Source organism: Astatotilapia calliptera, chromosome 12 (assembly GCF_964374335.1).
Source record: "Astatotilapia calliptera chromosome 12, fAstCal68.1, whole genome shotgun sequence".
NCBI classification, from domain to species: Eukaryota; Metazoa; Chordata; class Actinopteri; order Cichliformes; family Cichlidae; genus Astatotilapia; species Astatotilapia calliptera.
The window spans coordinates 20,021,209-20,034,989 of NC_137433.1; the positions used below are offsets into that span (position 1 = coordinate 20,021,209).

General features: G+C 42.0%; 1 protein-coding gene across 1 annotated transcript in view; it reads left to right on the forward strand.

The window, feature by feature from the left end:
- Positions 1-13,781, forward strand: part of thbs4a (thrombospondin 4a) — a 17,402-nt gene continuing 3,621 nt past the window's right edge. Inside the window, exons 1-13 of the mRNA XM_026188298.2 lie at positions 1-1,187; positions 1,961-2,158; positions 2,262-2,509; positions 4,138-4,240; positions 4,335-4,426; positions 5,201-5,252; positions 5,340-5,539; positions 12,306-12,443; positions 12,540-12,620; positions 12,698-12,850; positions 12,983-13,087; positions 13,183-13,290; positions 13,548-13,707. Of these exons, the coding sequence (XP_026044083.1) occupies positions 1,106-1,187; positions 1,961-2,158; positions 2,262-2,509; positions 4,138-4,240; positions 4,335-4,426; positions 5,201-5,252; positions 5,340-5,539; positions 12,306-12,443; positions 12,540-12,620; positions 12,698-12,850; positions 12,983-13,087; positions 13,183-13,290; positions 13,548-13,707 (1,720 nt within the window). The 5' untranslated portion in view covers positions 1-1,105. The remainder of the gene's footprint in view (positions 1,188-1,960; positions 2,159-2,261; positions 2,510-4,137; positions 4,241-4,334; positions 4,427-5,200; positions 5,253-5,339; positions 5,540-12,305; positions 12,444-12,539; positions 12,621-12,697; positions 12,851-12,982; positions 13,088-13,182; positions 13,291-13,547; positions 13,708-13,781) is intronic.

Consider the following 13,781-nt stretch of genomic DNA (forward strand, 5'->3'; position numbering starts at 1 on the left):
AGCAGCAATGGAACAAGCAATCGTTTCATATTTAGATTTCCATGTAAAGTAGTAATTTCCATTTCAGTGTTATTTTATTGATTATTATTTTTACCCGCCAGAGCAAAACGTCTGTCCAAGAGCTGATAGGCAGACTGTTAAAGACTGCCAGGTGTTTGTTCAAAGGCCAAGCAGCCAGACTTGCCACAGGCAGATGTACCGCAATAACGCACCGAGGGATGGTAAATGTCTCTCACTGGCTGGAACCAGCAGCTGAGATGTTGAAATGTACTTGAGGTTAGTTAAAGGAGAAAGCATTAAGACGAGCACCAGACATCTATCATCAAATGTTTCCAGGACTGAAAACTGCCCTGAGCCTCGCCCTCTCTGCTCCTCCTTTCCTGCATTCTCCTTCTCAAAAGAAGCTTCGCAGAGGTACAAAGAACCCGTTACATTAAATCAGTTTAAAATTAAAAACATCTGCTGTAGATTTATGCAGTTCAGCTGGCTTACTGAGGATGAGCCAGGGCATCGGATCCTCGTTTATGGCACACATTCATGATGTTTGTGAAAATATAACAACAGCCAGCTGGAACCAAAATGTTCCTCCCTTGAGCTTCACAGGCATCTGGTTGGCTGTCTCTATACAGTGTGATTTAGAGCACTTTTCAGCTACTTTATTACAAATCCCCCAATGTAGCATGACTCTAAATAAAAAAATGGGTCATAAATACATAAATCCCACACACATTTAGCTCGTATAGTATGTGGAGAGAAAAAGTCTGACAGTCATTTTCAGAATCAAACAACTTTCCAATTCCCTTTTTTAGTTTTACATTTCTTGTTTACAAATTATTTAATCATAATTGATCTAGCAAGGGGACACTCCCCCGCCCAGACTATTAAAATGGTCTCTTCACTGTGCCACTTTCGTAACAGTAGCGGACACTCCCCTTTGCTTTAAAGGCTGTGGCTGTGGACACAAGACTATCTCACCTCTGCTGAGATTTTGGTTCAAGATCTGGAGTTTTTATTTTCAGCCTGTGTGAGATCAGCTTATTGATCTTCAGGAGGACAGTTCAGAAACAGGACTTCTTTTGAGGTGTGCCCCCCCTTTGAAGCGCTGATGATTGGTATGTGCGTCAGAGCGGCAGCTCTGTCCCTGCTGCTGCAGCATCTGGTGCTCACTGTCACAGCTCAAGGTGTTGGTAAGTGCTGGCGGCATCTCGCTGTGCATGCCCTTATGCAAAGCATGACATATTTTGTTTCTGTGTTCTTTATATGTTAAACTTAATCTTTTCTGCTGATATATTCCTAAAAAGCTTTTGTTTGAAAGTGAGTTGCACAAAAAAAGGGAGGGAGGGGGTAGCTTTGGTGATGATGATTGCTGGAAATTAGGTTGGCTTTTTTGTGGTTGTAGAGTTTTATGTCCAGGATCCAGAACAGTCTGACCTAAATAAGGTGGTAGAAGGACACTAACCGTCATCTGAGAACTGCATTTGCAAATCTTTGATTTTCCTGGAATCTACATGCAGATCTTTCCGTGCAATTTCTAGTCACTTTGTATTATTACTGAAATTCCACTAATGGCAATGTGAAAGTGTGTGAGTGGGTGTTTGTGTGCGTGAGTGTGAGGCAGCGGGTTTGTTCCAATGGAAAAAGTTTACTGCTGGACCTTTCTGCAGCTCCCGTCTACCACACCATAAAAACACACAGCAGGGTGCTGACATGAATGCACACATGTGCACACGCGCAAACACACATACACAAGTACACTGTGACACATAATAAAACACCACAGTGCACTGACTCAGCAGCAGCAAAACAAAGTGTGCTGGGAGTTGCAGCCAATAAGACAAAATACTGAAAATACTTAGATGAACTCGTCATTTGCTTTGTTTTAAAAATATGTCTTTTCTCTTAAGATTTCTTCTCACAATCGTGGTATAGTGCTAATCCAGTGTTCTCCTTCCTGTGTTAGTCTACGACCTGCTGGTGTCACCAGACTGTCTGCCAGACTTGCTCCAAGGAAGCTTGAAGAACAAAGGAAGAGATGAGGCTTTCCTGCTTTCGTCCTTTAGGCTCCACAGCAAGGCACCCACCTCTCTCTTCAGTGTCATCAACCCCACAGACAACACTAAATACCTTGACCTCACCATGCAAGCCAAACTGAGCAAAGGTGAACACTGACACATACTGAGGAGCCTGTGGCAAATGCAGGCCACTCTATTCTTTGTTTTAGCTTCTTTACAGCTTTCATTCAAGCATCTCTATATCTGCAGTGACTGTTCGTTACCAGAAGACTGATGGCAGATATGGTACAACCAGTTTCAACCATGCATCCCTGGCAGATGGACAAGAGCACCACGTGATGCTCCATGCCAGCGGTCTACAGCGTGGCCCTGGTCGTGTTCACATCTATGTAGACTGCAGGCTGGCTCACACTTTGGATGGTGTGCCAGCCGCGTTTGGGTCACTTCCACAAGGTCCCAACAAGGTGGCACTCAGGACGCTGCAGTCAAGAGGACAGGTGAATGAGAAGTTTGTAGCTGAGAAAGAAAAAAAAAAAGTACTGACGATATGGTGCATGGAAACAAAAACAGTGACGTTTCAAGATCTCATTTTGAGTATATTATTTTGAATAAGAAATAACCCCATGCTTCTCTTCAGCCCGGCTGACAAAGAGTCAGAGCTCTGTTGAACTGAATATTCGGTTGTATTGTAACTGTAACCAGTAATGACTTCATGAATTTCTTTAAAAATAACATTTTAATAATTAGAGAAAAAAATTACTCGCAACCATCTCACAGATGTGTCATTACATACAGCTGCTTTCAATACTATTGATATTTATTTAGAGTTTTTCCCTCTGATCTTTTTGGGTCAATGCCAGTAATTACTTACTCCAAATCATCAACATGTCCTTTAGACCCCGTTCCTACAAGAGTGCTCAAAGAAGTCCTACCATTAATTAATGCTTCAATCTCTATTAATCAGCTCTGTACCACAGGGCATCAAGCTGGCAGTAATTAAACAGTTACTTAAAAAAAATCACTTCACTTAGTTATCTTAGCTAATTATAGGCCAATCGCAAACCTTCCTTTTATCTCTGCCACGGCAAGTAAGATGAGCCGTGTGGAAGTAATAAAGGAGGATTCAAACGCAGGCTCTTGTAAAGGTGTGAAGGTGGTTTATTAAACACAAAATAAAAATAGACAAACGGAGAATGAACTAAACTATACTGGGAACAACTAACTACTGAACATGAAGGAAGCTAGACGATGGTGACAGCAGGGAGACCACACGACTGGAACATGGTAGAAACACAGACGAGCCAGCAACTACTACAGCAGAAGACTCAGGGAGATTACACACAGGTGGGGGACACAGCTGGGAGTAATTAATGAGACCAGACAAGGGAGGTAAACTGAACACACCCACATGAGACGCAGACCTTCACAATAAAACAGGAACAAGACATCACTACGCAAAGACGCAGACCAGACACAGAACTAAACCCACACAAAACATGAGAACACAAACCCTGTGAACAAAACCCTAAACCAGAACCACAGTAGTATAATTTATCGTAAATAATCAAAACACCAGAGAACCCCAAAACACTCCATAATGCAAAAATAAACCCAAAACATAATAAACTTAAAATGCTGGGTCGATATTAGATATATGATTTCCTCTTCACACACAAAGGTTAACTATGGCGTTCCACAGGGTTCTGTGTTAGGAACAATTCTGTTTATATCATACATGCTTCCCTAGGCAGTATCCTTACAAGGCATAGCATACATTTTAACTGCTATATAGATGACACCCAGTTCTATCTGTCAAAGAAGCCAGAAAACACACACACACACACAAGTCTTAAAAACATAAAGACCCGGGTGACCACTAATTTTCAGTTTCTAAATTCAGATAAAACTGAGGTTATGGTTCTCTGCTCTAAAAAAATAAGAATGAAATATGATACGACTAGTCATTATAATTAATTATAATATTATAATTAGAATATAAAGTGCTTTGAGGCAACTGTTGTTGAGATTTGGCACTATATAAATAAAATTGAACTGAATTTAATATTCCAATTAAACATTCTCACTCTGCTCCTGTAGTTTATTCTGTTGTTGTTTATTCTATAAGGGTGAAGTGACAGACTTGAAGCTAGTAATAGAGGACACCATAGACAATGTGGCCACTCTGCAAGACTGTACCATGGATCAAGCTGAATCTCTGCAGCTGCTGGGTGAGTTACATCACACTGACTCACATCACTGGACATTTCTCTTCTTGCAGATGCGATTTTGACTGTCTAATTATGATTTGCAAAATCCTCACAGCTCTGCAAGGTGGCAGGATGATGCAAGATCAGGCCACCATAACAGAGCTGAAGAGCATGTTATCTGAGATGAAGGAGCTGCTCAACCAGCAGGTAACCTTTTCTGCATGCTGGTCTTGTGTCTCTCTCTCATGGATAGCTACTTGGATGGATTCAGGGGATAAATACAGAAAAAAAAATAAAATGAAAGGGCATCCGAGCATTTTTAACACAGAGCTTCAATAAGCAGATCTATAATGATGATGTTGTTTATTGCTTTTATGGATGTTTTTCTGAATGCACTTTGATGCTGAGATAAAATGAAATGCCTGGGGGATGCTGGTAGAGAAGAGACTTCCTAGGTTGTTTGGTAAAATAGGCTGCATTTAAAATAAAAGACGGGGGTATATTCACAACAGAATTGGTTTTGCATTGTAACATCAGCTTTTTGCTGTGAAATGTGAGAATCCAGACTGTGAAAACCTGCTGCTTTTGTCTGAAGGTGTCTTGTTTCAAGGATTTGTGTAACCCTTTGCATCAGACAGCTGAGTAAAAGCAAAAATCACACATTCAACGTAGCAGCAGATAGAAGTGCATGGTTTCAGATTACCATCTAAAGCAAGGGATTTATTAGGCGATAAGACATGAAACTGAGAGCCGGAGGTGATAACAGACTATTATCACATTACAGAGAGAAATGCTTATGTAAGGAAACACTTATCTTGGCGGAAACACATTTAAAACCTTATCAAGTCTCAGTTGCATTTTTACAAGTTATTGAAAGGTAAAAATCTGGTTTGCCTCCTTTGATAAGCTGTAAAGTGATGACACTAATACCCAAGCTCACAGTTTATTAACAGTTTTACACTCTGTGTCTTTGTGCCTAAGATTAAGGAGACACATCATCTGAGGAATATCATCACAGAGTGTCTGAGCTGTGGTAAGCAATACAGAAACAATGTACTGATTTACAGTATTTAGACACTAAAGGGACCTTTTAACCTTTATCTTTGCCTGTGTGCTCCAGACAGAATTAATGGCGATCCAAACAAACATCCTGTTCCAACGCCTCAGAACTTTGTCATGCCTGACCCCCCGGCTCCGTGCCCACTTGGGACCTGTTTCAGACAGGACATGTGTGTCCGTTCCCCATCGGGGTCTTTCCAGTGTTCCCCCTGTCCTGATGGATTTACAGGAGATGGAGTGTATTGTGATGATGTAGATGAGGTATGAATTGAGTACAACTGAGTCCAAGTAGCACTATACGTGTATATAGTGCTATATATATATATATATATATATTAGGGGTGCAACGATACTCGTATCGATATTGAACCGTTCGATACAGTGCTTTCGGTTCGGTACGCATATGTATCGAACAATACAAAATTTATCATTTATTTTATCAACTTTCCTTCTAACGATGCTGTCTGTGTTGAGCGCTCAGTGAATCTGCGTTCGACTACTCCGCCTAGGCTGCACTGTCGAGCGCAGATCCACTGAGCGTTCAACACAGACAGGATCATCAGAAGGAAGAGCGCAGGGCAAGCTAGCGAGACAGAAGTTAAGCTCTCCTTGCAACATGGCAAATTGAACCTCCCCACCCTCATTCAGATCTGGCGTTTGGAATTATTTTGGTTTTCATGTGACGTATGACACTGAAGGTAAGCGCGTCATGGACTAAAGTAAAACAGTATGTTGGATGTGCCACGCAATGCTCAATTACATGGGTGGGAACTAGTGTGTTAGCACAGTTAGCTCGTTAACGTGTTGGCCGTCTAGCCCCACGCAGGGGTAGCTCGTTAATGGAGATTTGCCGTGTTGTGGCGTTAACATCATTTCAACGAGATTAACGCTGACAGCACTAGTGGGAACACAACGAATATGACTGCACATTTACACCGACATCATCCTAGTACAAAGACAAGTGGAAGCAGACAAAAACAACAAGCATGCATGCTACAAACTTTACCCGAGTCATTTAGACAGCCGTTAGCACATGATTCTCCTTATGGGGACCTGCTATGTTTAATATTGTGCCGAGCTCAGACAAGGAGGAGACGGAGGTATCGTTTGGTCTTGCTTCCCGTGAGCTAGCCAGGAAGCACAGCCGTTTATTGACATCTGCAGAAGAACACTGCCGCTAGCTAACTGCTCAGGCGAAAACCGCACAGCAACAACAACAACAACACACAGGGCGCCCTCTGACCCCGGAAGGACACACCTTCGCAGCGAGAAGGCGTCACCCGTCACTATGGCAACATAAACAAAACATAACTGTACAAACAGAACCCCGAACAGCCCTGACCCACTACATAGCCCCCACCTAAGGGGTCAGTCGTCCCCGACGACCCAATTACCCCACACAAAGTCCTGCAAATGTCCAGGTGCCTTCTTTTGGCGCACGGGCCAGTCACGACTGGCGGGGGAAAAGTCACTCGGTCAGAACATGGGGTGCCACCATCATCCCACTTCTGACACCAATGTGGCGAGCTCAGACAACGAGGAGACGGAGGTGTCGTTTGGTCTTGCTTCCCGTTAGCTAGCCAGGGAGCACAGCCGTTTATTGACATCTGCAGAAGAACACTGCCGCTAGCTAACTGCTCAGCCCGGCAACCGCACAGCAACAACAACACCACACAGGGCGCCCTCTGACCCCGGAAGGACACACCTTCGCAGCGAGAAGGCGTTACCCGTCACTATGGCAACATAAACAAAACATAACTGTACAAACAGAACCCCGAACAGCCCTGACCCGCTAGAATATGCTGCTGAGAATATAGCCCAGAAGAAGCGGATAGTATAGCCATTTCTCTGTAATAAACTCTCTTTTCCAAAGATGAGTGATTCCTCAATCAGATACAGGTGTTACCGCGCCAGATCCGCGGCCCCGAACCGTAGTAAGGAAACCTCTTAATTCTTTATGTAACCCCTTTGTATCCCCTGTTCACCGAAGTCTATTTACGAACATACGTAAAGATATTACACATAAAAAATACACAGAAACACTGGAAATCAGTTTTTGGCAGACAATCACTTTTTGGCACAACACCCGGCAACAGCTTACTATACAGGTCAACTCCGCTAGCAAAAAGATCGAAGGAGGCGTAGGAAACTGCTTCACCGAACTTTATTTCTTCTCTAAGGCACGAACACCGCGTACAGTGGGCTGAAACAGTTTACTCACAGCGAGCATCGCCGACACAACTCTGGCTGTCGAGGGAGTTATTATATTCCTTTTATTTATTTTCTTTTCATCTCTTCTGTAGCTAACCGTTACTTTTTCCCCTTCTCCGCTCTCTCTCTTCACACACACACACACACACACACACACACCAGGTAGTCCCGCTACACACATCCCGAATACATTTCCCATCAGGCTTCATCCTTAAAGGGCCATGCCTGTAACGCAGGGCTTGCAAAATCGCTAGCCCGATGTCCCGGGGCTAGCGATTTTTCCAGTCGGGCTACCAAAATCTATCTCTGCCCTGCCCGTCGGGCTATTGTAGGAAGGAAAAATATATGTCAATGCTTTTGCATTCTTTCGGAAATGTAGCTGGGTAATTATGTCATTGGCATCGGTGAGCCACTGTCAATATGACATATTGAAATCGCGTTTGAATTTGCGCTTGTTCTTTGCTTTCACTTTGCAAATGTCCAGGTGCCTTCTTTTGGCGCACGGGCCAGTCACAACTGGCGGGGGAAAAGTCACTCGGTCAGAACATGGGGTGCCACCATCATCCCACTTCTGACACCAATGTGGCGAGCTCAGACAACGAGGAGACGGAGGTGTCGTTTGGTCTTGCTTCCCGTTAGCTAGCCAGGAAGCACAGCCGTTTATTGACATCTGCAGAAGAACACTGCCGCTAGCTAACTGCTTAGCGCGGCAACCGCACAGCAACAACAACAACAACACACAGGGCGCCCTCTGACCCCGGAAGGACACACCGTCGCAGCGAGAAGGCGTCACCCGTCACTATGGCAACATAAACAAAACATAACTGTACAAACAGAACCCCGAACAGCCCTGACCCGCTACAATATGCTGCTGAGAATATAGCCCAGAAGAAGCGGATAGTATAGCTTTTATTTTGGAAAGAGCCATTTCTCTGTAATAAACTCTCTTTTCCAAAGATGAGTGATTCCTCAATCAGATACAGGGCTCACGAAATCGCTAGCCCGACGTCCCGGGGCTAGCGATTTTTTCCAGTCGGGCTACCAAAATCTATCGCTGCCCTGCCCGTCGGGCTATTGTAGGAAGAAAAATATATGTCAATGCTTTTGCATTCTTTCGGAAATGTAGCTGGGTAATTATGTCATTGGCATCGGTGAGCCACTGTCAATATGTGACATATTGAAATCGCGTTTGAATTTGCGCTTGTTTTTTGCTTTCACTTTGCAATCGCGCAAACTGTGTATAGAGAGCGACAGCACTGATTGGTGAGTGATGATAATTTGCGCACCAATTCCTCTGACATCGTCTTATCAATCGTTAGCTTACTATGCAAACATGACAAGTGAAATCTCCCGCAGCAAGCTTAAACATATGAGAGGTTGATCGCGCAGAGAATCGCTGACCGTGTGTGTGTAAAAGTAGCAGTATATATATTTCAGTTCTGCTGAGCCAAATAAGACAGGTCAGGGTGAAGAAGTGACAGCCAAAGAAAAGCTTACCACAAAACGGAAAAGTTATGACAAATCAGACTATAAGGCAAAAAGAAAGTGCAGCTTTATGGTTTCATGGACAAAAGAATTTCTGTGGCTGCAATATGACGAGCTATATAACCGGGGCTGCACATAAGTGGTCCGCAAGTGCGCATTCGCTGTCAAAAAAAAAAACGCGCACAAGATATGAAGTTGCAACGCGTGTTTGCATACATAAGATTTTCTGGAGGAGGACAGATATTTGTTTAGAACTCTTAAAGATGTTGAAGAAGCTCCTTTAAGCAATTACTTTGGTGTTCCTCTACCTCCAAACAAATGTCAGAAGGAGTCCGAACCACAAAAGAAGCACGTATTCTCGGAAAAGTGGTTGCAGGAGGCGAGCTGGCTTCAAACAAATGATGAACGCACAGAGATGTGGTGCGGAATGTGCCGTGAAAATCCCACTCTAGCGGACAAAAACAGTGCTTTTTATATGGACGCAAACGCGCGTTGCAACTTCTTATCTGGTGCGCTCTTTTATTTTGACAGCGAATGCGCACATGCGGACCACTTATGTGCACCCATGTAAATAACATAATGTTCTGCCGAGTGTGTTGTTGGTTTTCTCTCGATTTCTGAGTCGACAAGCGCCTTTGTTACTGGGACCAGTCATTTTAAGAAAGGCCCGCATTAGAACCCATGAGAAATGCAAGAAATGCATTATTGCTCAGTCTGCAATATCTTTCCCAGAACAAACACCAATTGCAAATAACATACTAAAAATAAACCTGAAAAATCTGTTTATAACAGCGTACTATGTTGCAAAGAGTGAACTACCACTGGCAAAATTTAGCAGTCTTTGCAAACTTCAAAAAGCAAATGGCCTCGATCTTGGTTCCACTTGCCTCCCGTGACTTCAGCGGAAATTTCAAATTCAGGATCTGACACAGACTGATTCATGTCCTACACAGTTCTTACAAGTTCATAGAAATTTCTGTTCAATTAGAACCAAGTATTTGAGTTGATGATTGTAATTTTTATACAATGTTGTAATTTGTTTTTCAACAATTTTTTGATTAATGTTTTGTTTCCTTTACAATATTATATTTTAATGTATAATATTGTAAAGGAAACAAAACAGGAAACAAAACATCAATCAAAAAATTGCTCTCTTTTTTATTCGGGCTACTTATATTTATTTTGGGCTACCAAAAACTGAAGAGTCCCTGCCCGAAGGGCTACCAGGGATTTTGAAATTTTGAGAGCCCTGAGATAGATTTATTTTTTTAATTACTTTTGTTTCAACAACATTAAATTTAAAAACTGTACTTTTGAGTTAAAATATATATTTATAATTTTAATAAATGACAAATTAAAAAGGCATGAACATTTTTTTTGTATCGAAAAAATATCGAACCGTGACACCAAAGTATCGAACCGAACCGAACCGTGAATTTTGTGTATCGTTGCACCCCTAATATATATATATGTGCATATATATATTAGGGGTGCAACGATACACAAAATTCATGGTTCGGTTCGATACTTTGGTGTCACGGTTCGATATTTTTTTGATACAAAAAAAAATGTTCATGCCTTTTTAATTTGTCATTATATATATATATATATAAAAAAAAAACACCCAGCACGCCCCTGCGGGCGGTTTATCCTTCAAGCTCGGGTCCTCTACCAGAGGCCTGGGAGCTTGAGGGTCCTGCGCAGTATCTTAGCTGTTCCCAGGACTGCGCTCTTCTGGACAGAGATCTCCGATGTTTTTCCCGGGATCTGCTGGAGCCACTCGCCTAGCTTGGGAGTCACCGCACCTAGTGCTCCGATTACCACGGGGACCACCGTTACCTTCACCCTCCACATCCTCTCGAGCTCTTCTCTGAGCCCTTGGTATTTCTCCAGCTTCTCGTGTTCCTTCTTCCTGATATTGCTGTCATTCGGAACCGCTACATCGATCACTACGGCCGTCTTCTTCTGTTTGTCTACCACCACTATGTCCGGTTGGTTAGCCACCACCATTTTGTCCGTCTGTATCTGGAAGTCCCACAGGATCTTAGCTCGGTCATTCTCCACCACCCTTGGGGGCATCTCCCATTTTGACCTCGGGACTTCTAGGTTATACTCGGCACAGATGTTCCTGTACACTATGCCGGCCACTTGGTTATGGCGTTCCATGTATGCCTTGCCTGCTAGCATCTTGCACCCTGCTGTTATGTGCTGGATTGTCTCTGGGGCATCTTTACACAGCCTGCACCTGGGGTCTTGCCTGGTGTGATAGACCCCAGCCTCTATGGATCTTGTACTCAGAGCTTGTTCTTGTGCTGCCATGATTAGTGCCTCTGTGCTGTCTTTCAGTCCAGCTTTGTCCAGCCACTGGTAGGATTTCTGGATATCAGCCACCTCCTCTATCTGCCGGTGGTACATACCGTGCAGGGGCCTGTCCTTCCATGATGGTTCCTCGTCTCCCTCCTCTTTCTTGGGTTTCTGCTGCCTGAGGTATTCACTGAGCACTCGGTCAGTTGGGGCCATCTTCCCAATGTATTCTTGGATGTTCCTTGTCTCATCCTGGACTGTGGTGCTGGCCAAAGGAGGAGATAGAAGCCACTGACATATATATGTCAGTGGCTTCTATCTCGCCTCGCCATGGTTGATTACGGTCCGCTAAAACCCCAGGAACGAAGGATCGCCGAAATAAATAGGGCTTTGAGAAGAAAAAAAAACTTCAAATAAAGGTCAATTTCGGAGTAAAATCTCACTCAAAGAATCAGAACTTGTTTCTATCTTGTGTGTGTATATATGTATATATATATATATATATATATATATATATATATATATATATATATATATATATATATATATATATATATATATATATATATATATATATATATATATATGTATATATGTATGTATATGTATATATGTATGTATATATATATATATGTATATATGTATGTATATATATATATGTATGTATATATATATATGTATGTATATATATATATGTATGTATATATATATATGTATGTATATATATATGTATGTATATATATATGTATATATATATATATATGTATATATATATATGTATGTATATATATATATGTATGTATATATATATATATATATATATATATATAATGTATGTGTATATATATATATATATATATATGTATATATATATATATATATATATATATATATATATATATATATATATATATATATATATATATATATATATATATATATATATATATATATGTATATATATATATATATATATATGTATATATATATATATATATGTGTGTGTGTGTGTGTGTGTGTGTTTCAGTGCCAGTTTAATCCATGCTTTCCTGGTGTTCGGTGCGTAAACACTGCTCCTGGCTTCCGCTGTGAGAAATGCCCCCGAGGATACACTGGACCAGAGTTAAATGGAGTAGGAGTTTCATATGCTAAGACTCACAAACAGGTAAAACAAAATAATGCACTACATAAGAGTAATTCCGTTTGATTCACTGCTTACAAAAACTTTTATTTCGTGTACTTTATGCACACTTTCTCTCAGGTGTGTGAAGACATAGATGAATGTCTGGGCCCGCCTGAGAATGGAGGTTGCACTGCCAACTCACACTGCTACAACACAGCTGTAAGAACACGGGATCTGCATGGTGCATGCTTTCAGTGTATTGTTTTTTCACATTTCTGACTCTGAACTCTGCACAGGGTTCCTTCCGCTGTGGAGAATGTAAAGCTGGCTTCACAGGTGACCAGAATACAGGCTGCCATGGTACCAGACTTTGCCCCAACGGTCAACCAAACCCCTGCGACATCAATGCCGAGTGTGTTGTGGAAAGAGACGGCAGCATTAGCTGTATGGTAAGACTTTGTGAACAGAAACATAAATATGAATATGAATAAGTTTATTGTTGTGCCACTCTAAACAGTGTATTGAAAATGTCATCACCACCCACCCCGACCCTCTTTTTTGCATGTGTGTGTGTATGTCAGTGTGGGGTTGGTTGGGCTGGCAATGGCTATGTGTGTGGAAAGGACACAGATATTGATGCATACCCTGATAATAAGCTTCGGTGCAGAGACAACAACTGTATCCAGGTACTACTTTCAACATACCCCACCTTCTCTCACATTCAGTTCATCCCAGTGTTAAAAAAAATTGTGCTGCTTGTGTTTTCCTATTCGTTTTCCAGGATAACTGTGTGTTTGTGCCAAACTCTGGCCAAGAGGATGCAGACAGGGATGGGCTGGGTGACGCCTGTGATGATGATGCAGACAGCGATGGCATTATTAACGTAGACGTGGGTGACTTCAGCCTCTGCATGTCTGGCATGCAGTGAACTTTGACTTTATTTATTTAATTTTTTTAAAGCATGACAGATATATTAGCCGATATATTCCATTGACCATGAAATGAAATGAAAATTTAAACAGTAAAAAAGTGATGGGAGAAACATACTCCAGCCAGGAGTGTTGACGTAACATAAGTTATCCACCAGAACTAAAAACAACTAGCTAATCCAATCCAATATAATCGGTCTTCATTTTTCTAACCCAGGATAACTGCTGGCTGGTTCCTAATGTGGACCAGAGGAACAGCGATAAGGATGTCCATGGCGACGCCTGTGACAACTGCAGAACAGTCGAAAATCCTTCACAGAGAGATACAGACAGAGACGGTCTGGGGGATGAATGCGACAATGACATGGATGGAGACGGTGCGTGCGCGTCTGTTATTATCTACTTAACACACAATAACTGTTTTACTCACTTAATTTTGTTTTCCTTTGCA